General features: G+C 40.9%; 1 protein-coding gene across 1 annotated transcript; it reads right to left on the reverse strand.

The window, feature by feature from the left end:
- Positions 1 to 281: 281 nt before the first annotated feature.
- mtbp (MDM2 binding protein) lies at positions 282 to 26722 on the reverse strand. Its single transcript, XM_075465128.1, has 23 exons — positions 26448 to 26722; positions 25750 to 25833; positions 25574 to 25647; positions 24963 to 25111; positions 24661 to 24719; positions 23972 to 24116; positions 23596 to 23710; positions 20597 to 20713; positions 15199 to 15293; positions 14750 to 14816; positions 14194 to 14311; positions 13537 to 13713; positions 12012 to 12125; positions 8235 to 8390; positions 6338 to 6431; positions 6018 to 6176; positions 5483 to 5578; positions 5095 to 5358; positions 4783 to 4937; positions 4362 to 4474; positions 2404 to 2517; positions 1126 to 1191; positions 282 to 1002 (listed from the first exon to the last, which is right to left on the reverse strand). The coding sequence occupies exons 1-23, from the start codon at positions 26506 to 26508 to the stop codon at positions 958 to 960; spliced, it is 2637 nt and encodes an 878-aa protein (XP_075321243.1). The 5' UTR covers positions 26509 to 26722; the 3' UTR covers positions 282 to 957.
- Positions 26723 to 26772: the final 50 nt, after the last annotated feature.

The following is a 26772-nucleotide window of genomic DNA, read 5'->3' on the forward strand; positions in this document are numbered from 1 at the left end:
GCAAAGAGGACAAGTTGTTTTTGGGAAACCATCACGACGGCGTCAGCTGTGTAAAAAAAAAGTGCGAGGATCGTTTCATCGCGGAGAAATCTGTTGCAAGCTTTCTTGATGCATTTCTATTGATAACTAACAAGTAGAACAACTCTGTTTGTCAGTAATAATCAGCACAGCATAATGCGCTGCCCTGCTCGGGGCTTTGTATTCTCTGAATAACAGCTACCATCCAAATTGGGTTGTAAGCTGTCAGCTGTCATCACAGAATACATATTTCTCAGACACAGCACACGTATGTGCTCTTTTTTTTGTGTGTGTGTGTGTGTGTATACACAGATACGTTGCCTTTCATTCAGAATCCCTGCAGTTTTAGCCACACTTTTCCTCACAAAAAGGTTCATTTATTGCGCTGAACAAGAAAATGATAAAAACACAAAGATAAAATATGTACATACACAAAGCAATAAAATTATTCATGTATTTAGAGAGAAAATTAACATTCGATAAGGAATTTCAGATTGCATTTGAAAATTGCTAAAAAGAAAAAAAAAAAGAAAAAAAAAAAAAAAAGAGCACCACAATCTGGAGAGAACAACTAATCCCCTGTGGCGTCTGAGCAACTGCAGCCAGAGGAGCTCGTACCGTTGATTTGTGCATTTCATTTTTTTCGGTTTCAAGGCTCGGAGCAATGGGAGCTTTACAATAAGGGTGAGAGCACACAACCACACACACCAACACAAGCTTTAAAGTGGTGGGTAGCTACATGGTCTCCTGGAAAGTGGAAGAAAACAAAATCAAATAAAGGATTAAGTTAATCAAAAAGGGCTTAATCTAACTATTTAAAACCAATCAGAGAGGCTTAAAACATCAAAGACTCTCATAAATGTGTTAAAATATAAAAGAGGATGCCCTTTGAGGTAAAACCACACACACACACATTCACAAACAATCAAATCTACATGATCATCTTCCTTTCTTTGAGGTCTTCTCCAGCACCCAGTCAATGACCTACAACAGAAAAGAATTAACTAAGAATTAGTTGTGAATTAAAAAACAAAAACAAAAACAAGTCATCATTTTGTTGTAAAAAAAACTCAATCATGTGGAGAAGCCTTTATTTGGTGACATTACTTGTTTCACATTGCTGTCGGCTGCCTTCTTCATCTCGTCGTGCAGACCCCGGGAGGTCTTCAGATCCTGGAATCGAACATCAGAATGAGGAAAACTCCTAACGGCTCCTTTTTGGAATCTTATATATTGGCACACTTTTGAGGTTTCTTATATATTGGCTTCTTTACAACACATTTACAGCACATGCAGGGCTTCTTATATCAAACGTAAAGAATAGGTGAATAAAAAAAAGCCCTACTTTGGTAGCAACATGTTAGTTAAACGTTCTTCCCATGTCAAAAAAATAAATAAAACAGGGCATTTCCAACCTCTTTTATACAATCTGCAGTGTGACTTTGCCTTTCTGTGGGCCACTTGCTCTTCTAAAATACTCGAAAGCAAGGAAAGGACAACACAAAATTAATATTTGAAAGCATCGCTGAACTTGATGCAGAGTAAATCGAATTCAACCTTTAGCTCGACTGTTAGAGAAACTGTAGGATTAGAGGATTAGTTGTATGCAGACGACATAAGTTGACTTTTCATAAAGAAGTCTCTGTGTTTTTTAACCTGCGGGTCTCATTCAAACTAAAATAGCCCCTCATCAGGGAAGAAAAAGCCATTTGATATGGTAAATGTAGAAGTTATTTGTAAAAAAAAAAAAAAAAAAAAAAAACCTTAAAAAGACATTAACTACTACGATGTGATTAAAAGGCATCTTATTAGCAAATCGAAATGATCTAAATCATGTAAATGATTCAAAGAATAAATCCTTTACCACTCTGCTGTGATTGCATTGTTGGCCTACTCATACAATAACTAACAGACAAAAAAAAAAAACACCCCAGTTTTACATAATACTTGTACACTACATTTCAGAGAAAAAAAAAAACAACTTTCAACTATATTCATGTGATGCTTTGGATACAAAAAACTCACAAACGTATGGAAAGCTTATGAGATATAGTGTTATGTCTCGTCATCAGCTAAAGTAAAACTGAAACAAGAGTAAAGAAAAAAAACAAAAAAAACTCATGTTTCAAACACTTTACATAGATATACACAGACCACAAGGATTAACATTTACACATATATTTCAGTGATATGTAAACCAAGATGTATAAAAACATGTACATAAATAAAAACTAATTACAAAACATCCATATGCCACTGGCTTGGGAAGAAAAAAAGGATCTGTTAAAACGACACAACAAAACCAGACACAAGTCCTTCATGTACAGAGAAAATGGTCAACTAAGAGGAAAACATTGGCTGTGTGAGAGCAGTGAGAGGACTAACCTTGAGGTAGAACTTTGAGATATCAAACAGTCTCTTGCTGCAGGCCTCAAAGCACTCGTGCTCCGCAGTGATCCCGTGGTGTTTAAGTGTCTTAGCTACTACCTCCTGCAGCATCTGAGGACAAACAGACGCACGCTATTTTATTAGTACAACTGTAAAAACATGCAATTCTGTTTATTCCCTAAACACCTCATGGTAAGACAGTTCACAGGGACTGATTTCAGCACGGCTTCCTTTATGAAAACAAATGAATGTCAGGGAGTCTTTACTTTTGGGAACATCCTTGTGTAAACGCACGCCTTTGCATTCACAGCGGGTGTTTGCAGGTGCAAACATACAAATCACTCACTGGTAACGTCGACGGGGAAAACACGTTCCTGAAATAAATAGATCCGCCTTTGATCTCGTCAAGGCAACGGTTCTGAGAGAACGCCATAAATTATTGTGAAAAATCATCAGTGCCATTCAGTCTCAGGAGGAGAAGAAAGGCGGCTTTTAATCTCTGTCCTGAATAACGTGCTATCGTTATTTCTGAATAGGGCCAACTGTTCGTTCTTTTCTCAGGTTTGGATGATAAGCGCGTTAGCAATCATAACAAGTCAAGGTCGGGATCGGGAGCACAGGGTGAGCCATGCGTGGGACAGAAGAAACCGCGCAGAGGTGTGTGTGTCCTTGTGTGAAAGCTTTGAGAGTAAAGTCTGTGGCAGCAGGCAGTAGATGGCTGTTAAAGTGGATCTGCCACAGCATAACAATACAGCCCACACATTCACAATGATCATGCCAAATATAAAATATTTATCTCTGCTTGAGCTGTTGCATGGTTCTAAAAGTGGAGCAGGAAGACTCGTGTCTCATTGTGTGTCCATCTGCGACATTATACAGTGTGGAGACCCCAAGAGTTACGTGTTCATCTGTTCTCAGATATTCATAGAAGTGAAACAGGTCAATGTTAAATAAAAGAATGGTGGAGATCTGGGTCTCACTTTGTGATATGGTTCCAAATCAGGTAAAAATCCAATGGGACTAAGAGCAACACAGCAGTCACTTTATTCATCAGCACAGCTTAGCCTCGACCAGATGCCCCCTAAACCAATCAAAAAAGAGGAAAAGGGACCTAAAAGGACACAGATACCGAAACCTTACATAAGGTATCTCTAAATGAGGGAATGGCAGTTTTGCATGACTTTAAAAGAAACCTGCATGTGCTTGTTACTCAAATAGTTTGTTCTGTCTTATGTGTGCCTGGGGTGACATTTTTGTAGTCCAACCAATCTAATCTTCACTTGTCAATATGAAGTTAACTGAGATTCTAACATGGTTTGAGGGATTTTAGAATGTTTGAACTAAAATATTCTTAGGGGGGACAAAAAGTCTGAGGAGTGTGAGATATATTAGATATTCTGATGTGTTTCTGGTAATTATAATCACAGCATGAAAGACTTGAAACGTGAACACAAACATGTGCAAACATAAGCAAGAGTTGGAAAAACAACACAAAAGTTGCAGTAAACCAGGGCTTCAAAAAATTCCTTTTTCACTACTTTGCTTCGATAATTACAGCATCGTGTGTCAGCAGCATCTGAGCAGAAGTAACACAAATCTGCTACACTGAGCGCTCAGTGACCTCAAAGGGCAAGTTTTGTGTTTTTGTTTTGCAAGATACTTGATAGCGTTTTCATTTCAATCATCTATAGATTTATTCATTTTAGACCGTAGTGATACTTATCTCATTTCTTATTAGCCCCCTGTACAGGTTGTTCAGTCTTCCTGTAAAACTGCGTGAGTAGAAGAGTAGCTGACATGCACAAAGTGAGCTTGGCATGCTGAGATGAGAACTTAACTACTTTGGGTTGTATCTATTTTTTTTATTTTTTATTTTATTGTGGAACTTTAAGGCATTAATGTGCTGAATTGCATACAACATTGATGAGAAAGCTGATAATGCACACATCACCTACCCTGTTGTGTTTCTGGGAACGTGACTCTTTGGAAGGTTTGTCCTCAGCGTCTCCTTGATGCGTCCTCTGCTGTTGAGGTTTAGCTCTCTCAGGACAGGATAGAGTCACCAAATCTGGGGAGGCAGGTCAGGAATATTAACAATGAACCACGCCAGTACAAGTCGTGCAGTAAAGAAAAAAAGATAAACAACCGTGCGAGTGTGCAAGCCTAAAATGTTAAGGTCTGTGTCTGTAAAGTGTAACTGTTGAGTGACTTGGTGCATTGAAATACGTTGTGTAGACCTTCCATGAGCCACAGCTACACTTTCTTACATTCCTATCATTATATACACACAGTGATAACAAGACTGAATCAAGAATTGTTGCACGGTGTTGTAGAAAGTGTAGAAGCTGGTCCAAAAGTCAAGTTGTCTGCTTTTACCGGAGGTCCGTCTTGTGGCTGAGGAAGTGCCAACGCAGGATGACGTGGACTGGGATCTGCTCGGTTGCTGTCGCAGAGTCCTAATGGCGGGATGGGTGCCGCTGCTGCCACTGCTCTGTGAACAGAGGGAGTCGCTGCTTTCTGACTTCACCAGCCTGGATCATTCAGACAAACAGGTACAAGCACGCGCAATCAAGATTAAGAGCATTAAAGTGATAACGTTTCATTTCCAAGATCTGTCCTATGCTGGCATCATCCTCACTAATTCACATATTCTTGCGGCTAACTAAAAAGGAACAAACGCCATTGTACCTCTTGCGAGGATACCCTCCGACCATGTCTGTTTCCCAGGACCTGCGCTTGAGCCGTGCCACATCATTGTTCTGCAGAGTCTCTCCATCAGGCACACTTCCTGGCTCCGACATCACAGCAGGCGAGGGGGCGGGGCTAAGGGCAAAGGGGAGCGCACAGGGCTCCTTGGAGCAGGTGGTCTGGGTCTCATAGCGGATCAGACGGGACTGAAGCCGCGCAAAGGTCTGGTCTCGGTCTAGGGACCGCTGATTATCCAGGCAGAACCTATATGAACAAATACATATGATTTTTTTTGTGAAAGTAAAGAAACATGGTACAGAGAGGGACGAGTCATGCTTGAGGGTCATGCTTGACAGCTGCTTGTGATGAACACTTTTTAGAAACTTACTCTATGCCGTGGTAATGAGAGGCTGAAGCCTTGCTGAAAGGCATCCGACTGATTCTTCTGGGAGAGAGGTCAGGCGACAACTGGAACACATTATTACTGGACAGAAAACAGAAAAAGGATGGGAGACAGAGGGAGAGAGAAAGCGTTTTTTCTCAATTCAACATTCTCTTCATTAAACAACATTTTGGTCTGACAGAATTTGTATTAGTGCTTATTGATTACTGCTGTGCTTATTCCCCAAGCTCACTGACCTTGCTCTAAAAGCTGTAAACACGCTGTATAGGGGGTAGTGATCATTATCAAACCCTAATCATAGGCTCATTAAGCGATCGTCATTCAGATCCTCGAAACAAACCCACATCGACTACACATGTGCCGTTTATCTGGCTACAGTATGCATGTGTTCAATTATAAATCTGAAAATGTTCCATCTGCCTGTGAAGGCTGATTTAAAAGCTTCGGCTGGCACTCACTCTGGAAAACACAGCTCAACAAGCCAGGGAGATGCTATCTGAACTCTCATGACTGAACTTACCCTCTGTTGATAGCCAGGGGTTGTAAATCCCCAGTGGGTAAGCCATCAGATGTGAAATGTTTTAGAAGTTCTTTGGCGTCTAGTGAAGCAGAGGAGCCCCTCTGGTTGTCTTTGGGACCAAAAAGACTGTCACTAGATCCTGGACCTAACAGACCGAATCTAAAAGAGACACACACACACACACACACACACACACACACACACAGAGAGAGAGAATTAAATTAATAAAAGAATGATAAAAGAAAACTAAACAAAAGCATAATGGAAAACGATCAGCCCTTTGGAGGCAAATTTGTTCAAACAGAGACTGTCCTGTTTACCTTCTCTTTTGTCGTCTCCTCTGCAGGTTTTCTATGTTGTGGAGGGCGCTTCTCTCAGGCCAGTCAGGTGGTTGCTGGGAAATAAGCTGAAAACCTAAAATGAGAACAATAAAGTTTATTCCTGCAGTTTTAGAAAAGCTGCATCTGCAGTGCTGAGAGCATTTCAAGTGGTATGAAACATTTTTAAAAGTGACACTGATGAGTCAAAATGTGCAGCTGAAAAGGCAACTTCTCTGTCAAATCATTAATTAGTCGGTTTCAATTAAAAGCCGGAGCAGTGTGACGCATTACATTTCAACGGAACAATGAAAGCAAAAGTACATTGCAAATGTAAATGAGCTTCCACCTGAATAGGACACTTCGCTGCGAGGCATTTACGTGCCTAAAAATCCAAATAAAAGCTTGACCTCAGATGCCTCTGTAGTGTTTATCTGTGCTCAGCCCAAAAGCTGGGGCACACAGTGGTTGATGACTTAAAAGAACAAATGGGAGATATCCATCATTTTCAAATGCTGATGGATGAGCATTCACAGCTTTATGCAGGAAATAAAGTTGCTGCTGACAGAAATAATGAGTCAGACCTTATACAGGTGGCATTATACATTATCAAACCTCTCACAGATCACAGGCACTTTCCAACAGAAGCAGCTGTTACAACATAAACAAACCAAGTGACAGTGCCCACACTCAGCATGCTGGATAATGTAAGCACCATCTACTGCATGATGGATTGCACAAGTTATCTGAACTTTCACTCGATGCGAGTTAACACACATAACTCTTAGTAGACAGGACTCTGAACAGATGAAGCATCCAAAATATCCCCTACTCTGCACTCTTTTTGTGCTTGGATAGGATGTTATCTCTTGTTGGACAGAAATATGATAAATCTAGATGCAGCAGATTTACAGGCGACGAGAGGCCGTGTGCGGTGATGGCCTGAGGATGCAAGCTTTTCGTATGAAGAGACCGACGCTCTCTGCCAGAAGTTTGGCAGCCCACACAAAGTTGTTAACACCTTCAGGCAATGTAGGAAGAAAAAATGCAAAACACAGACCTAATGGCACAAAGGGTGAGAAAGGATTAGGACATAAGCTGATTTTCACTTTTGACTGCTTGTCTATACATGTGTTCAGTATCTTATCTCCTCTGCTTCTGATGCTCTCTGGTTCACATCTTACTGAGCTCAAAGTGCTTTCTCGGAGGGGTGGCATAGCCACAATGCGGGTAAATGGTGCGGAATAGGAAACTGATAGAGCACAAAACAACATACGTTCATGCTGGGGGCTGTTTGTTTAACTAGATAAGTGGCAGTTTTGCTAATAAAGGTGCTCGTCCATTGCAGTTTATGCTAAGGCTGTTACACATGCTGAGCCAACGACTCCATCCACAAGCACTGATGATTATACGATAAACATAATGACGGAGAGTGTTGAGCAGGCACTCAAAACCAAAAAAAACCCAAACAATATAACGTTTATGACGCCAAACTGCTAGACACGTGGGTCTATTAGGCCCAAAGCGATATCTTTAGAAGTAGAACTGCCTCCATCGTACACATTTAGCTGTGGCTGCTGGCAGTAATTTGTTTTATTACTAACAATTTATTAGCCGTTATTGTTTCCTAAAACTGTCACCCCACGGGGGCACATGTAGTGAATAATGATGCGCTGCTGTGTAATTCATGGCATTTTGATAAAGAGGGTAAACAGACATCAGACATCCTTTTCGTCTTGCTTGAATTCAGGCACACGGTGTTGTGAGGATTCCTGTTTCTCCATTTATTGACTGTATATGCTAAGACCAAGCAAGGTCTATAAAGGTCAGTGAACTGTAGCAGCAACTATAAATACAGTCTTCTGAGTCAAGTGAGTTTTGCTTAGAATTTATTCCATACCTGATTGTTGCAGCGCCTGCTGGTTCATCAGGCAGTCGGCGGCAGTGGGCAGAGTAGAGTCGGCCATCCTCAGGTATTGTTGCCTGGCCAGATTCAGAATGGCCTTCAAATCACTCACAGGTACTGAATTTGAGGCGGAGGCTCCTTCTTTCAGTCCTGATTACACAGAGGCATGTGTTCATTTTAGCAGCGTGTGAGATTTTGTGTGCACTCACTGGGAAACTCACAAGAGCTCCAACGAGTCGGCTTAAGTGCTGATGTTGAATATCAATAAAAGATCCTCATTTTGGTTCAAATGAATTCCTCTAATTAGTTTCATTTTAAAGCTCTAGAGGGAGGACAAAATCATAAGTGAGCCTTTCAGAATTTCTCTGAACAAACCAACATTTTAGCCTTAATGTTTGAGATAAAATAGTTTGAATAAATTGAAACATACTGTTGGTTCTTGGTTCGCGAGCAGTTTGATTCATGCGCTTTATTCTATCTGAAGTTCATTGTGGAGAAGAAATACAATGACACAATACAACCCGGAATGGGGTTTTTTGAGGTAATGCTGCCCAGTTAGAGATCCGGTGAAACTGTGAGAGAATGATAAAATAAGTTCTTGACACACGCGTCGGGCCTGCACACTTATCACACACATGCAGAGACACAGACTGATTGCAGTGCAAGAGATAAAAAGACAGACCCGCGATTGTGTGTGTGTGTGTGTGTGTGTGTGTGTGTGCACATACACTTCACTAATCAGTAAAACTTCCAACAGTTCCTCTAAACTTTTGCAACTTACTCGGACATGCCATTCCACTATTTAATGCCAAGACTGAATAAATTGGGAGGAATTTCATTAAGGCTCGTAGTGTGGCAGGATTTTCAACTCTGCTCGTGGCCTTTTTCAAATAACAGCCCCGCTGCTTTTCTTCAAGAATGAAGAATTTTACTCCACTTTCTCTAATCTGGCTTCACTCCGCTGATGTTTCAGTATCTTGGTCTGGCAAGGGGACATTATGTGTGTCAGTAAAATAATGGGGCTGTGGAGAGCTGAAATTCCTCGACAGTTCGGTGAGCTCTGAGTGGACTTCACAGTTACACCGAGTCTATAATATCAGCCAACACTGAGAACCGCGGCTTTTTCTAAACCGGCTCAATTGAATCATTCTTAATGTGAAAAACATGTTGTTGTTTTTTTCTTAAGGTGCAGCTGTAGTAGTTTTTTTAACGTTTTTCAAAAGGTAAACCCTCCCAGATTCTTGAATCTGGTTCATTTCAGTTGGTAATAGAGAAAAATTCTAAAAACAGTTTCAAGCTGATTTATCGTTTTCATTATTTTCAGACTAACCAAACAACTGATCTTTTTGTCCCATTAAATTCTAAATAATTAAACAAGACCATACATATTATGCCTTAAAGGCTCTTCCTGCTCCATGGTTTTTCCCCACTATTGTTTGGTTTAGTATTGAAGCAATTTTTTTCCCACAGCCTCTGAAACTATTAATGGTTTTCTTCTCATCTGAAATGGTCGAATTCTCCAAATTTCAAGGAAAGTTTCTTCCTACATTATCTTTTTTAGCATGTTAAGCCATGGACGAACCTTTACGAAAGTAGATAAATCCCTGCAGTTACAAACTATTTTTTAGCACAAGTAACAAATAACACCTAATAAATCATATAGTTCCATGATTGTTTTTGAAATAGACAATGATAATGATAAAATCCACATCAGTTCTAAGTTTGGTTCCTGATCCTGAAAAGGGCTTAAAATGTGTGATAAGACACTTATATAGACTGTATAGACGATCGAACGGCTTTTTAAATGCTTCCTCTTAAAGGAAAGCTTATCCATGTTTCTGATCTTATAAATACTTCACTAGGAGGAAAACGTAGTCATATTCAAATGGTCTATTAAGACCTATTACCACTGTATCAACCTTAATATTTCCTCTCAGATGAAAGTTTTTTAAAGATTTGTTATCATTCATTATATCAACCGTTCTGTTATTAGCTATATTTTTAAATGCCTCCTCTTAGAGGAAAGTTTATCCATGTTTGTTAGCTTTTGTTAGTTTACTCAAATTATGTATTTCTGTGTTTGATTTTTTTAATGTTTTTATTTCTGTATTTCTGTGTTTCTGTGTTGTAAAGCACTTTGGATCGCCTTGTTGCTGAAAAGTGCTATATAAATAAATTTCACTTCACTTCACTTAAAAATGTGAACGGAGGGGTTTTCCTGCACCCCTGTTGCCTGGTTGCTGCCTGGGGTGGGGGGGGCCAGGAGGAGGAGTTGTCCTGCTGGTTCGGGGTCTGTGGTGGCTGGGGGGCTGCTGGCCCCCAGATGTGCCCACTGTGCCACACTCCAGCGGAGTTGGGGGATGGATGCATGTGCTGTGCGAGTGTGTGTGGATGTGTTTTTATTTTTTTTTTATTTTTGTTGTTGTTTTTTTTCTTATATGATTTATGGGGTGACTGGGTCTGGGTATGGGTCCTGCTGTCCTCTTGCCTGCTTGTGCTGTTCCTGATTGGGGGGGGGGGCATTGCTTCTCCCCGCTGCTCGCGGCCTCACCCACCTGTGGGCACGTCTTGACTCCCGGGGCGCTTGCCCAGGGGCACTGGGGCGTGCGCTGCACTGCGCTTGGCTATCTGCGGCGCCTGGCCCTCTCGGGTGTTGGGCGGGGCCTCTGCCGGGGGGTTTGGTGGGGCTCGGGCTCGGGCTCGCGGGGGCCGGTTCTGGCACGCGGCCCATGTCTGGGTTATGGGGGCCTGGCAGGGCTTGTAGGCTGCCACCTCTGGTCACCGGGGGGCCTCTGTCCGGGGGCTTCCTCTGCTGTCTTCTGAGGGGATGCGTGGTTGTCCCTATGGTGGGCTTCCCGGGTTTTGTGCTCCTTGGGGGCTGTTGGTGGCCTGGGTCTGGGGGCCCTCTCGGCCTGCTTCTGATTGCTGAGGGGGGTGGGGATTGTGGCCCTATACACTGATATTTAAGCATGGTTATTATGTGGGACCATCTATGTGTATTGCATGTTCATGCACACACGCGTACACACACGCACTCGCACGCACTCTCACACACACATTCATTAGCCCAGTAGCATGCTCGCTAAGCAGTTGTTGTGTTATCCACAGTTGTATTATATGAGATTGCTGCTGCTTGTGCTTTTTTGTTTGTTTGTTTGTGTGTTTGTTCTCTGCTTGTCTGTCTACAGGTGCTCCTGGTGCTTCTAAGGCTGGATTCCCCACAAAAGCCGTGAATCGTCTTCAGTTTTGTTTTTACAGGTGTAGCAGCTGGTTGTCTGATTTTTCATTGTTTTTTATGTTTGTCTCTTCATATTTCTGTTCCTTTTTTTCCCTCTCTCTCTGTCCCCCGGTCCGGTTCGGCACTATCACACTATCACATCATGTTAAGTATTGTAACAAAAATAAATAAATAAAAATAAGGAGTTGATGGGCATCAAGGGGAGCTTTACATTCATAAAGCTTTCCATTTGCACAGCAAATGTGTTTAGCATAAACGGTATTCAGATTACAATTCTGCTGCCATTTTGCTGGACAGGACAAGGGGTATAAAAAAAAAAAAAAAAAAAAAGATGTGAATGGACGCATCTAATGAAGCTTAAAAGTGTTGTTCTGACGGATAACACTAGTCGTTATCACACAGACGGTAGCGAACAGTTCTTTCGGATTCTAACAGTGCAAAATTAGTTGCTTAACCATCAACATGATGCTCAGTTCCAATGTGCTCTTTTTAACTTCAGATCCACAGTGCATTCCTTCAAATGTTGTACTTACTAAGATATTCTTTGAGCACCAGTGTCTGAACCTGGGCCATCTTCCTCTCTCTCTTCAGCAGGCGGTCTCCTTGGAAACATGGCAGAGGACGAAGGAAGTTCCCTAAAGCGACATCTGAACAAGACGAAAGAAATAGTGGAAGAAAAAACACAGACATGATTACTACACGTAACCTGTAAAAATATTATTGACCCATAACAATGAGGAAAAGTATGAATCAAAAGCATCATCAAATTATCTACAACATACAAAATAGCATCAGACCCATTTCTGCCACCCACAATAACTTTTCTTCATCTCTTTGCAAGTGATGAAGGATTGCAAGTAAGACAACGTTTCATTTAAAGGCATCATAAGTTAAAAGATCAGTCTGGATCTGCATTCGTAAAGAAAGAAAACCAGACAAAAGAGCAGGGTCAGGTTAGTTCTCCGATACGTTTCAGTAAACTTTTGGAGGTTCGATGACCTTTGAAACCTCTGCTGGCAAAAAAAGAAAAAAAAAAAAAGAAACTTTTCTCCTGAACGTATTTCTGGCACAAGATACAAAGGTCAGAATCAAGATTTTGTTTAGGTACAACAACTCTCCTGTGTGTATTTCAAGATGAATTTTAATGAAAGCTCTGCTGTGTCATTGAAGCAAGTGAGGGCATATTTTATAGTCCGACTCTGCATTTGAAAATATCTAAAGTAAAGAAAAAAGGTCTTCTGAAGGTTGCGTAAAATGTTAACAACAAGAAGGAACTCTCAGGAGGAAACATCATAGCGGGTCTCGAATCTCGTTCACAGCCGTAGAACAACGAAGCATCCTTCTTATTATAGAGTCCAAGACAAGAAAATTATCAAAAGAAAAACCACAACGATTGCTGCTGTGAAAGAAAAGAACAGCCAAGAAAGAGAGGGAAATCGAAAAAAAGAGGCCTATGTGGATTTAATTAAGGTAAGATCTTCAGTCTGGATGGCCAGCGGCAGTGAACACCATCAGTTTTTGCAACACAGAATAACATGATGAACACTGACAACCCTCAATTTCAGTCAATGAAGCCAGAGGGTCTTCTACTCCAATCAAGCTGACGCGCTCTGCACTTGAAGGGCTTTTTCTTTGCAAAATAGCAGATAATAAATGACTACTAGATGTTCCCAAAGCTACAAGTACTCACGAAATGCTCTTTAAATATGAGTAGAGGGCAACTGAGGTTTTCAGATTAAGAGGCACCTCTTCTTCAGAGAGATAGTGAACTTGAGCTGGAGGCACACATGGAGGCAACACTGTATTAGGGGCTGGTGCAACATCTGAAAGTTTAAATTTATCTATCGGTGATTTAGCCAGCCTTCCAGCTCTGTCTGCTGGAGCGACGACATACAGCTCACTCATTCATTTACAAAGGTGTTAGTTTCTCAAAATGAAAGTTTCAGAGGGGACCCGCGCCATCAGGCTTTGAAAACATTTACACTGAGACGACAGTTTTGTGAATAAATGCCACATCAAAACCCTCACATGGACAGTAGTGAACACACAAAAAGATACCTGATGATGGAGACTTCCCGCTTAGCAAGCTGGAGATGGTTGCCATAGCAGCCGCTCCATTAATTTGACTGACCGAGTGTATCATCCTGACCGTGCAGGCTCTAGACTCAACATCTTCTGAGCCCTGGACCAACAGGAAATAGAGGGCGCTCTCACCTTTCACCTCCACGTCAGGTACTACGGGTGAGGCAGGGAGGACAGAAATTGTATACAAAGTTAATCCATGGCATTAAACAGATTTTTCATGATTTAATGAGTAATCTTTACTAATGTTTACTTGAGCGCTCTCCGGCTGTTATTTCATCCTTTTTTCCAGAAAAACTTATTCCGCATTTTGTAATAATCCTTCATCAGTATAATTAAGCATCAAAGTGTTCAATATACCTAATCCCTGTCATCTTATTTATTTTCTTTTTCTTTTTATCTTCAACCAAATATAAGGAAGGGTACGGTTATTAGTTAAATCTTATTTTCTCAGGTTTTTCCAGCAGCGTTTTGCATGTAAATTCAGCACCAAACCGAGTCTGCATTCCCAACAAAATACCTCATTATGTAACTGTAATCAATTCATTTGACTGCAGAAGATGCCATGGCACATCTCTGTTACTGCTAGTCTTCAATTAACGGGGACAAAAGCTTGAAAATACACATTCTTACCTAATAAGGACTTTGGTGTCCTGGCAAGAGACTCTTTCCAGCGCTGAGAGCTGAGTTGGCTGGCTGCAGGCTGCGCAATGGGAGTGATTATACAGGACAGGCTGAACAAAGCTCCAACCTGGAGACGGAAAGACGGTAGATAAACATGCATTCACACAGACACCGAGTCCTTTAATGACATGCAAGACTGACCAATTCTGAACCGAGGCTTTGTTTAAAATAGCCTCTAAAACCTGGCAACTGTTCATCTCAGCCTCTGAAGAAACTATAAACACGAAATAAATACTGAGAGGTAAAACCTTCAAGCTTTTATTGTAAACTACTAACTTTGCCCGCCAATAGCTTTTAAAGATAAAGGTCAAATTAAAGGTGATACCACACATACGTCACTCCAGGTAAAAATGTGTTAATCTCATACGTCATCTTATTCATCGTCTTCAAGATTCATTTCTCAAGCAGATCTCTTGGTTTCAATGCATTTAAACTGTCCACTCAACCGGAAATGACAAATTATTTAAAGGGCCTTCTGCACATATAAGAACACAGAGACCAATACCTTTCCACGAAGAGACCTCAGTTGGTCCAAGAGAAGTTTAGCTTTGGCCGACTTCCCCGACAGACCTCTATTTGTGAATTGTGAAGGAAAAAAAAAAAAAAGAAAGAGTGGGACTTATCACCTTTAGAGACAAAAGTTACAGAAGTTAACAGCTGTAATTTAAAATGTATATTAAAGGTTTCAGCTACTTTATCATGTTCTTGTGACAGCCAAAGGGCTCACATGTCACAGTTAGCTTTCTGGTATTTAACAGGTTTAATTGGTGCTCGTTATATGCTGGAAGAGATTACTTTCTAGGTATTTAATGAATGCCTGAAAAAAAACAACTAACACACATCGTAGCCATTTCAACCAAACATACAGTGCGGCGAAAGTAGAGCTGATTTTATTTGACTTTTCAGGCACGTACAAAACATTCCCGTAAACAGACACATTTAAAATAAGGATACAGGTCAAACTGGGTGGTGGACATTAGAAAGCCGGGCACGTCAGATAGATTAACAAGCTGAACCAAGTCTAAAACCGGTGCGTAGTAATGGAAGACCTGCAACAACACAGAAGACAGAGGGTGAGTAAACACATACAAACAGAACAACAGTCCAAAGAAGATTCGTCTTTGTGATGCACACCTTCAGGATTTGGAGACTATTTATCGGTGAGAAGACTGAAATTGACTGAAGATACTGTGTTATTCAGCTTATCACAGAAAGTGATCTTCTGCTCCAAATCTGATATAGGATTGAGTCAACAAAACAACTTTTCTTTAAAGAAGCTCAAAACACCAACATCCTTACCTGTCTAATGAGCAAAAATCATGTAAGACATGGTAAAACAGGTCATTTGTTACCACGGAATGTCTCAGAAATAAGAATCAAGAACTTACATATCAATAGTTACCGGTCAATGCTCCAGTTTCCTAAGACAAAAACATTCATTCTTCCTTTTTCCAGCCCAGCGTCATCAAGACTTTCGATATTATAATAATATATAATATAACCTCTTCAACCACACTTTGTGAAAAAACACTGCCTGTGGCAACAGTGTTTTTGGATGTTCAAATGTGACCAGGAGTGACTGAAGATGTTACCGGAAGAGTGACTCATCGTTCTGCTTCTGTGCTGTGTCCTTGTCCTGGGTTCATCAGCTCACGGTGTACGCAGCCCTGTCTCTACTGTCATTAAACAGATATCATATTTCAGAAAAGAGCAGAGATCATATGACCCTTCAGGCTCTAAACTGTGTGATTGAGTCTGAATCTGCCATCTAAAGTGTGTAAAATTTGGAAAGGCTAAAAGGTTTTTGCAGGGATTTAAGAAGGCTGTCTAAAAGGTGCTATTTGAAAGTACTTAATCTTTTAAAGTACAAAGCAACTTGCCAAATCCCAAATTGCATTTTCGTACTTCCAGGTGGGCTGAGTTGCTGTTTTTGGTGGTCTTTAATGTCACTAAGCTCCCTAACCAGTTCATCCCTCATACAGCGAATGAACTGCTGCTCTGCCATCTTGGACTGCAGCTGTTGGTGGCGGTCTTTGTTGTGCTCACTTGAAAAAACCCGGTCGTGTCCTGCCACGCAAAGCTCATCACGGCCGCACAGCTGAACGAGGGCCATCCTCACCAGCTGCATTCCCAAACAGTGAAGGTGTGGTTCGGTTTGTATGCTGGACAAGACACTTTGTGGACGGGAGACTGAAAGATGTCCGCCGCAATTGTTACTTTTCCAACCAGCAAGTGGGAAAACAAGATGGTATAAGACCAGCTGGACCAAAAAAAACAAAAAACATTCAGCAACTCTAAATTCCCGAAGTAAAGTTATATGTGAAGCTCTTTTCCTCTTGACACGCAGGGTTGAGGCTCCTTTAAAAAAGAGCACTCAGAGAGATTAACTGTCACCATTTGAATATGCTGTATGGCAGATGGATCAGTCCAAGACTAAATTTACTATTCATATTTTCTCCCTCAATATGCAGCTCACAGGCTAATCAAATTAGGAGAATGGAAAAGGTTTCGGTGACATAAGCGACCTCCATAAATTATGAAATGAGTAAAAGAGCAAAAGAGGTGTACAGTTTCTCAGCACCATTTTCACTACGCCTGCCAATGAATCAGCGGAAATGATAATATTCCACATTTTACCTTTGAAAAAGTCAAACTTTCTCACTGTTGGGGAACAAAATGTTTACATTTCACGCCCACTGAAAGTGCATCCGGGTATCATTACAAGATAGCAGGAAAAAAGTAGACCCAAACTTCACCTTATGATGGGAAACTCGTTCCATTAGTCTTTTCTTAAGTTTTAGAAAAAAGAAGAAAAAAAATGTTTATATAAGGACGTTAATAAAATATTTATGCACGGTTCTTGTTTATACAACATCGTAAAAATCAGGTAAAAATAAAATGAAAAAACATCAGGTAATATGGTAAATCTATGACCTCACTGGCTCACTAAAATATGTTTATAGGTTGAATATTGCTAATCAATAATAACAGTCACAAAAATAAGTGCAACGCATTTCTCATTTTAGACATCACGAGCTGTGTGTCAGCTTCAACTTTCCCACAAGTATGTTGACAGTTCGTCTCGTATCTGGTCCCAAAGCACACTGAGATCTCTCTGTCCACGTTGGACAAGCAGGTCTGGATGTATGTAAGTATGTGTGTGTGTGTATTAGTTTATAATTATCATGCCAGACCAAACACTTTGATCATAGCTTAGATTACATTTGTATGTGTTTGAGGCGTTTGAGAGCAAGTAATTATTATTTTTTTTTCCACACAAAGATTAATCCCAGCAGTGAGTAGATGCTTGGGTTTTTTTCCCCTTTTTTGTTGCACGCCAAAACAATCATCGCCATCTGCTTCTCTGCACGCAAGTCTGATGAGATCTCACACAAACGCACCTCGTCTCATTCCCCATAGAAAGGTAAATGAGCATCATGCACAAACACACAGAAACCAAAGCAATAGACCTGTTTAAACTTACTAATGACTACACACGACAGAATTAATAGTGTAAACACCACACTCGCATCATAATAACCAAAACAAACAAAAAAAAACAACTTGAATTGATTGCCACAAAACCAACACCTAAAGAGTGAATGGTCCTATTTATGTTTGCATCGGAAATCCTTCTAACTGTCTTCGTTGCCAATCAAATTAGATGTGAATCAGGTGTGTGTGTGTGTGTGTGTGTGTGCAGCCGATATCAAGCCATAAAGTCTTGAGGGGCAGCTCCTGTACGGTTTTATTGTTGTGCTAATTAATCTATATAAGAAACTCATTACTACACGGTCCCATGTATTATGATAGCCATTATAAAGGATACTGTCATATGAAAGGCCCATTTTCCGTACTAATTAACATCTTTTAAAGACACAGCCTCCAACTCATGTATAGCTATAACGCTCGTTTTCCACAGGAAGGTACAAACGAACAGATTAGAATTTTGTCGTGTTCTACAAACGTAGGTGCGCTTACAGATAATCTCGGCAGACATAAAATCATGTCTGACCTTGAGTGGTAAAACAAACAAATGCATTTTTCTACCCCACCGCTCTCAAAGAACTACAGTTAAAACAGAATTATTTTCAAAGCTGCAATGCAGCCCTGAAAGCCCCGAAGACACAACCCGCAGGGGTCGCGTTGCCCAAATAAGTCCGAGCACCGCACAGACCTTCCTGCTACCTTGTGCACAGTATGGGTAACGTGCTTATTCCTGCAAGCGTGACTGCTGATAATGTTTGCTGCTTCACCCCCTGTTCCGTTTGCCTGTACGGCGCATTCTGCTCCTTCATCAATGTTGTAGATACGTGTAGTACTGATGTAAAAGCAAAAGAGTTGATAGACTCATCTGCAATCCTCCTTTATATGAGCCTCCCAAGAGTATTTGTAGTGAGAACACATCTCACACGGAGAGTCTCCTATTGTGGTGCATGAGTGAACGGGCTGCTCTGTACAGTGTCAAGACCAGATTTGCCAGACTTGATTTTGTGTGTGAAAATAGCTTATGTCACAGTACTAATTTTGAAAAATGATGCAGTGATTTAGTAAACTGATAAGTGTTATTAGACTATAGTTTTTTTTTGTTTCATTTTTTTAAAAATCAACCAACAAGATCAAGACTCTACAGCTATGCATGCAATTTAATGAGGCTAATCTGGGCCCCACAGTGACAATTAAGTTAGCATGCTTAATATTATTAAGCAGGTAGTGTTTTTCCCAATTATTGCCAAGATGATGAAACGTAAGCACTCCATTAGCTGAATACAGAGGACAATTCTCCACCAAATAGAAAAAGGTACATGTATGTGGTCTGGCAAAGACCTTGGAGAAAGTGAATTTAGCATGAAATTTTGAACAAATACAACTTGTAGGTTTCTCTCCCCATCTTTATGCTGCACTTCAGCACTGCCTTTGTAGCCCATGGCAACGGTGGAAGTGACCCTCATTAGGTTCTTTTGCATATGACTTTGAAAAGCCAGTACTGATGCGCCTTTCTTGTGCATCAGTGTCAAGAGAGAAAGTACAGAGGCAATATGGTGGGTCAAAGTTGACCCGCCACTGGAGGGTAGGAGCAGAAGTGAAAGTAGAAGAGCTGAAAGGGGCTATGTGTATATGACGCTGTCGTCTCTGGCTTATTGTGTTTAAGAACACACTGATACGATGCTGAGGTACCTCCTGTTTAGCATGTGAAAAATACCAAAAAGGAAAAGCAGCAGGTTAAAGGTTTTTGTGTGCCAATAAGGTGCAACCGATATGTGAAATGGGCTATTGACAGCGACTGGAGACTTCTCTCAACTCAGACCGGTTGTCATCACTCAGGCGTTGTGGATTCTTGCAAATTGCTTGAGGAGCACTAATGGGAGATCCACAGATTGTCTGTCCCAAGAATTTCAGCAAATATGACAAAAAAAAGTTTTAATCGTGTTATCAAGTTCTGCATTATAATACTCACTTGTGTCGTTAAGCTAGCTTGAACTAGCTTATATTTTCAATAGGAGTTAACAGCAATGATTTAGACAAAGCGTCACCTACGCTATTAACTGTTAATTGGGCAGATAATATGCAACAGAAAATCTTGAAAGGCTAATACTGGAACGGTGAAAGATGTGGAACCACTCAACACTGGCCTGAATCTATATTCCGACAGCTATTTTTCTGGATAAAAAGACATGAGACTGAAAAGAGGCCGGCACACATTTGGAAGATAAAATACATTTGGTTTATCTGACTGATGGTCACAGGTTCCACAATATCATGAAAGGACAGCCAGGAGGTAACCATTTTGACCTCATCTCCCTCCAGCCCGCGGAAATCATTAGGAGATGAACTGCAAGGAGCTCATTCAACTCCATAACCGGGAGGTAAGAATGAGGGCAACTGGGGTCAAAGGAACAGGCTCTGCCCTAAATAAAAATTCAGTCATTATCTACTCCTCCTGTCAATCCAAACTTTCCCTGGAGTTTAAAAGAGCACACAAATGGACAGAAGAATGTCATTATAGTCTTTTGGAGCTACAGAAATGGAAAACCCCTCAAACTGTGTTACATCTCTCAACACTGACTTGGATTGAGGGCAGACACTACAGCACTCTGGCAAAAGACTATTTGCAACAGAGGGGCAACTGCTGCTGGCGTAGGGAACTCTTTCTTTTTCCAGCGAGGACAAAGTAAGAAATGATTCAACTTTTGGAACCGCAAACTAAAATAAAATGGTCATTAAGGCCGATTAAAATGTGATCCCAAGAAGATAACCATGATCCTTCTCAAATCACTGCGAGCTTTCACTTCATTGACTTTGAAGTCGAAGTTAAATTAAACAAAAGGTTCGGTGATGTGGAAATGCTTACCTCAGAGTGCAGTTTATGATCTGTGGTGGCGTAGGGAGCTTGCAGGAGGCTACACTCTGGTATCTGATGCACAGGAAGGCGCAGAGAAAAGCCATCGAAGCGGAGTTCTGATACATGCTGAGGGAAACGCACACAGTGGAAAGAAGTTTAGAAATTCCTTTCTAACTCGGTCAGTACAACTGTAGACAGAAACGAACTGTTACACGACATACAACCGATAAAGACAAAGGGTTTGACCTCACTCGGAAGGCTACTGATATGACAATATGCTGCTATCTAGGGCTTTTTCTCATATTAAATGAAAAATGGCCACGTGGCTGTACGGTAACAGATCTGCATGCAGTCACGTTAAAAGAAAGATCAGCTGTGTTACATGACAGTGAAGTAGTCAGCTGTTCTTTGCCAAGCTTTTCCTCCTTTGTTTCATTTCTGCCCAACAGTGAGCCTTTTACAGACTGACAGCTGGAGCCCACTTACTTTTGAAGGGTTAGCTAATCAGGAGTCACTTTAACAAAGGAGCATGCTTGACTCGGCATACTTGCAGCATAACAGACGGATGAGGAATGACTGGAGAAGACAAAAACATTCCAGAATGCCATCGTTCTAAAAGCTGACTGGAATACAACTAAGGAGATACCGTAGTGTCAATGATGCAGACGACAGAGGATCTAGTAAAAGATGCATCTGCCAGCGTTCCGTCTCTTATTCAAACTCAAACCTCAGATTGTGGCTACTATTGTGTCCCAAACTTTGGGTAATGTTAGATGTTCAATGTCATCCAAATAGCAGGAGACCGTTCAGTTTATTAAAAGATATACTGGGCTGTGGCAAAAAAAAAAAAAAAAACTAATGAAAACCTTTGGTGTGTAACTTTTAAGCAGTCTCAAAAAAACCTCAACAGTACGGTTTTCAGAAATGAGCTGATCAACATTTAAAGTCATTGATAAATACCAACAGAGGGTCTCAGCCAGAATGAAAACACAAAACTAATGCGAGACGCGAGGGAAAATAAATAAATAAAAATAAATAAATAAATAAATCAGCAGGGAAACAGATTGCTTGTTCTCCCAAGAGTCGTGAAATATGCAAAAATTCTGTCCAAATATGCAAAACTGGTTCATCTGCCAGAGATTACCCAAAATGGAAAATAAGAAGCGTGCAGGAAAAGATGTTAAGAACAACAAAAATATATCGTCCCTTCACCTGCAACCATTTCTGTTTCAACCAAAACATGGTAAACTCTCAAATAAAGCGAAATGCAAAGACTATAATGCGATCTTTACACCTCTTATGCTGTTTATACATACAGATATAAAAGCTTATTCTCCTCTGAGAAGGCTTTTTACAATATCTTGTTGCAGAATTTGTTCTTTTTCAGCCACAAGAAGATCACTCAGGTTTTCTATAACAGGGCTCTTTGTAAGCCAGTCGAGTTCTTCCGCACCAAACTAAGATGAATTATTTTCTGGACGTGTACAGACCAGGACAGCGTTGAACAAAAGGATCTCTGACATACTTCCCCATCAGTGAATGCTCACGGCTTAGCATGTGGGGCAGGAAAAAGGCAAGCAGTGAGCCACACGCAATGACTGGACAGCCCACCTCCTTTCATTATTTTTTTGTGGTTAAACTCAGATTTCCTTAAAACACGAAGCGTAACACCCTGTCTGCTCGTCTTGAACCCAAAGCGGTGTCCACTGAGCGCAGACACAAACTGTCCCGAGACCTTCTCCAACATTTGCGCGTCGAAAATCATCAACCGCAGCCAACTTTCCAACTTTTGGAAACACGCTGGTCAGGGGCAGGCCAGGCGGAGTCAGCTCTACAAGGGCAATGCTGGTAAGACAGAGATATTTCCCATGACCCTTAAATGACCTGAAGTGACATTAATTCAGCAGAGGAGAAAGGCTCGTCCCCACTGAGAAAAAAAACTCACTCAAGTTAAAAGGAAAAAATGTGAAAATTTACCCTGTGGCCTTGTGTGCACTGCATGAGTAACTTTGTATGAAAGGATATATGGGCACAAAAACGGAGGCAAGAATCAAGCCTACAAACCATGATTAACCCTGGTCTAGAGGCGTCTTAACCAATTAAGACTTGATGAGAAATGTGTGAGAAATGTGTGCTACAGTCTCATAACCGCTGATAAAGAATTGTCTGATTGCTTCTGCAGCTCTGGCCCAGAAAGCACACGCACCAGTCATACTGACTCAGAGGTGGAAATACAGAAGAAGTTTTCTCTCTCTTAGTAACTTACTTGCAGCACACAGTATGTCTGTGTGCAGAGGTTTCTGTCCTGTGAGGAGACTCACAGATATACATCTGTACCATCTGTCTTTTCTTTTTTGGTAAGCCAAACAGCATCCACATACACACATTTCTGTCTCCAACTTTTCCTGTAACTTAGAAACTGCCAACAAAAGACATACCGCCAACAGAATCCTCCTGAAAACCCACAATTTATGAGCTAGTTCAATCCAGTTATTACTGTTATTATCATTAAAACAATAATAACACAGTAATACTGAGCAATTGTTTTGTTTTGTTTGTATCCACCTCTTCCAGTCTTTAAAAAAAAAAAAGGCACAGAAGAAAAACATCTAAGACATTTTTAGATCCTATTGCTTCCATTACATGGTTTGCTCAGACTGGGGAAAAGAAATATCCAAAGCACACATTTAGACGCATGTCTTGTAACTGTAAAAATTAGCGGAGATGAGTTAGGAAGTTTCAACGGTAATACACATGGCTTAAAAATGTCTCCATCTCCTGCCGCGTCTCTACTGAACCCGACTTGATGGTCAAACGGCTACAGAAATTGTCTCGGAAAGCCATGTCCAGCAGGAAATTTAGTTGAGGAAGGAGCGAGCCTTTGCGCTTCTCTCTCCAGCTCTATTTATTTATTTTTTCCTTACACAGCTGACTCGGTCGCTTTCTTTCAGATAGATCTCAGGGCAACACGATTAATGTGGCGTGAAAATGTGCGCCGGTGAAATTACCTTCTTCTCTCTGATAACCAGGCTTCCCCTCCACATTTCCTTGTGACTGATACAGCTGAGCAGATCAGCAGGCTCAACCAGACCAGCGCTCAGAGAGGATGCCGCTTTCTGCCAGCTGAATAGAGAGAACAATCAGTCACGCAGGTTGGAAAACTGGCACAGCAAGGATAAGGCTTAGGGAATGTCTTGATATACCTCAAAAAGTGGGCTTTTGTATAAGTATTTGATAAACTATTCATCCATTATGACAAGTCGACACTGCTCATATCCATTTATCTAACTCCCCCTTGTGGTAAACGGAAGCATTGTCATTTTTGGAGTGCAGCATTAGGTGAGGAAACATGGCAGAATGCATGCGTATTTGTCAGGTCCTCACCCAGCTGTGTGCTGTGTGACTACGCTGATCTTCGCAGCATGCCAGCAGGACATGTGTTTAAGGGCTCCCAGCAGAGGAAGAAGGTCCTTGATAGGTGGAGACTGCTCAGCAGAAGCCAGCAGCAGAACGTCCAGCAGGGCTTTACCTGAGAAGGGGGAAAAGGACAAGCCAAAGAGGACTTTGGTTTTCTCCAATGTTCTTGTATTTTTTTCCAAGCAAAAAAAAAAAAAAAAAAGAAATTTGAAAGGAGTGTGGACATTTTTCTGACAGCTGGGTAGAACTCAGTGCAACATATGAAGAGCTTTAGAAGAAAATCTCCTGATACCAGAACTGACCCCAACTCGTGAGTAAAGCGAATGTTGGCCTCAGTATAAAACCTTTTCATTTCTTGTTTTGCCAGCTTTTGGCAAAGATCAAATGTACTCTTAAGACATTGTTTTTTTTCTTTGTTGCTCTATTGGGAAAAAAACAATTGTGAGACGTGCAGAAGAGGTAATCTTAACACATTTGAAAAGTTTTGGAATCAGCAACACAGACGGAAAAATGATGAGTTGAACTACTCCAAACACACAGATATATCAGTTTTCTTTCATTATAACTAATATTTTTCAAGTGCAGGCCATTGTAAGGACACAGTGAAAGGTTTCATGAAGGGACCGAAGTGGCGACTGTGGTTGAGTCGAGCCTACCTGGAGGTGGCAGCTTGTCTGACAGCTGATGAAGTCCTTCAGCAGCCTCCTCCAACAGCCTGTTTGACAAAGACATTCAGAGGAATTCAGCTAAAATATTGTCTGAATGATACATCTGTGCCCATCTTTTACTTTTTATTATTACTTGTACATAAACAAAGATATATCTTGTGAAGTCTTGTGAAGACTGTATAAAACACACAAAATCTAAATTATTGGATTTCCAGTAAAAAAAAAAAAAAAAAAAAAAATCCTCACAGATGTCAGATATCGCTAACGTGGATGACACAACCTGCACTCACTCTGTCAGTGCGGGCTGGTCGTCATTTTGGTCCTCTGCCTCCTGGTTACTCAGTGAGGCTAAACATGCTTCAACTGCAGTAGGCTTCTCCTCCTCACTGTCAGCTTTGTGATGGTTTGGCCCCAACTCTTCCCAGTCAGAGCTGCAAAACTACAGGAAACAGATGATGGATACAATTACAGAAGAAATCTACTGATACGACTAAAGGTGGGTTCAACCTTTTACTGACAAAGGTGTGGTGGTATGTTGAATTTCCCATTTTATTTGTGTTTGGTATGGCAGCTTCTAGAGAAAAAAAGAAACTACCGACTCTTAACACTTCTCTGGTAAGAGAAAGAAAGAGTAAACGGAGTTGTAATGTTTCAATTGAGAACTACTGAAGATAGAAATCTAACAAGAGCAAGGTTTTATTCTCTACTCCCATACACCCCCCGTTCCACATTTACATACGAATTATCAAGAAATTATGCTGACAACTCAGGTAGTTCCTGGCATTTTGTTTGGAACTTAAAAACATTTTCAGAACTGGGAAAAATGTCCTTATTTACGTAAATAAGCATAAAAAGCTTATTTTAAAAGCCTGCAGGCACATCTCTGGCCTCGAACGATCACCTGTGTTGCCCCCCGGCAAGCCTGAACTGCAAAGTACCACCTCGGAGCGGATGGCTTTCCACTGAGGGAGCAAGCTGGGGAAAAACGAGCAGTAGGAGTGAGTTCAGGAAGAGATGTGGTCGAACGTATACATCTGTTTGAATAAACGATGCCCACCATTATAGGAGTTTTCTTACCTGGAAACACAGAGATCCCTCTCACTGAGTCCTGGGTTGAGATCTCATCAAGTTTATCAAATATACTTTTTTGTGGCTCCAAACCTGAGAACAGTGACACACTGTCAAGCTTCCTCACAACCAGATTACTGATTTCTTTGAGACTAAAATATATTCCAGAAAAATACTTTTAGGCTATCATTAGTCACACTGTAATCCTGAGAGGCACTGCACGTTGCTAATTTATAATCCCACCATTCATAAAACTGTTAATATTTACAAATCAATTTCTATTTTTTACTGTAAAATGGTTTCAGTTTGGGATCACACCAAACTCTGGGACCTGATAAGGATATTCAGCTCCTATAAATGTTTGTACTATAAAATTTGCCTTTGTTCCAAACATGATGAAGCCATAGTACTTACACAGAGTCACAAGTTGTTACATCTAGTGTTAATTCAGGAATTTCACTGTCTATGACACCAAACTGATCGGCCATTTGGATCTATTACCTACATCTACATCGGAAGCAAAAGTGAGCGATTCAAGTCGATTATGAAGAATGGTTATAAAGCAGCCAACGTGTTGTCGTAACTTTGAAAGTACAACAGTTACTGAGACTAAAGCTGCACATCACTTTAAAACTGGAAAACAACATTTGACTAAGCAGCGCTGACTTTAGCAACGCACTACGGTCGGTTTTCAAATAAAAACTTACATTTACAGTCCCGGTGATCAGCAGTTTGACAAAACGATATAACCAAGACGTATCGGTCCATTTCTTGAGAACATTCGTAACTTCAGGATCAACGTTTGTTTATATACATGGCAGCTTTTCCCGCGACGTCAAATTTCCCACCAGTTCTTCTTCTATGCAAAGCGACATGTAAAGAACGTCAACGTCAAATAACATGAAATGCAACACCGCCACCTACTGGACTGGGCCTGAACTAACAGATAGGTCAGTGGACATACCTGGCACTGTTGGTGATGCAAACTCACGATTAAGTCAAATCATTTGAAATGTCTGCAATGATATTTTT

This window comes from Odontesthes bonariensis, chromosome 5 (assembly GCF_027942865.1).
Source record: "Odontesthes bonariensis isolate fOdoBon6 chromosome 5, fOdoBon6.hap1, whole genome shotgun sequence".
NCBI lineage: Eukaryota > Metazoa > Chordata > Actinopteri > Atheriniformes > Atherinopsidae > Odontesthes > Odontesthes bonariensis.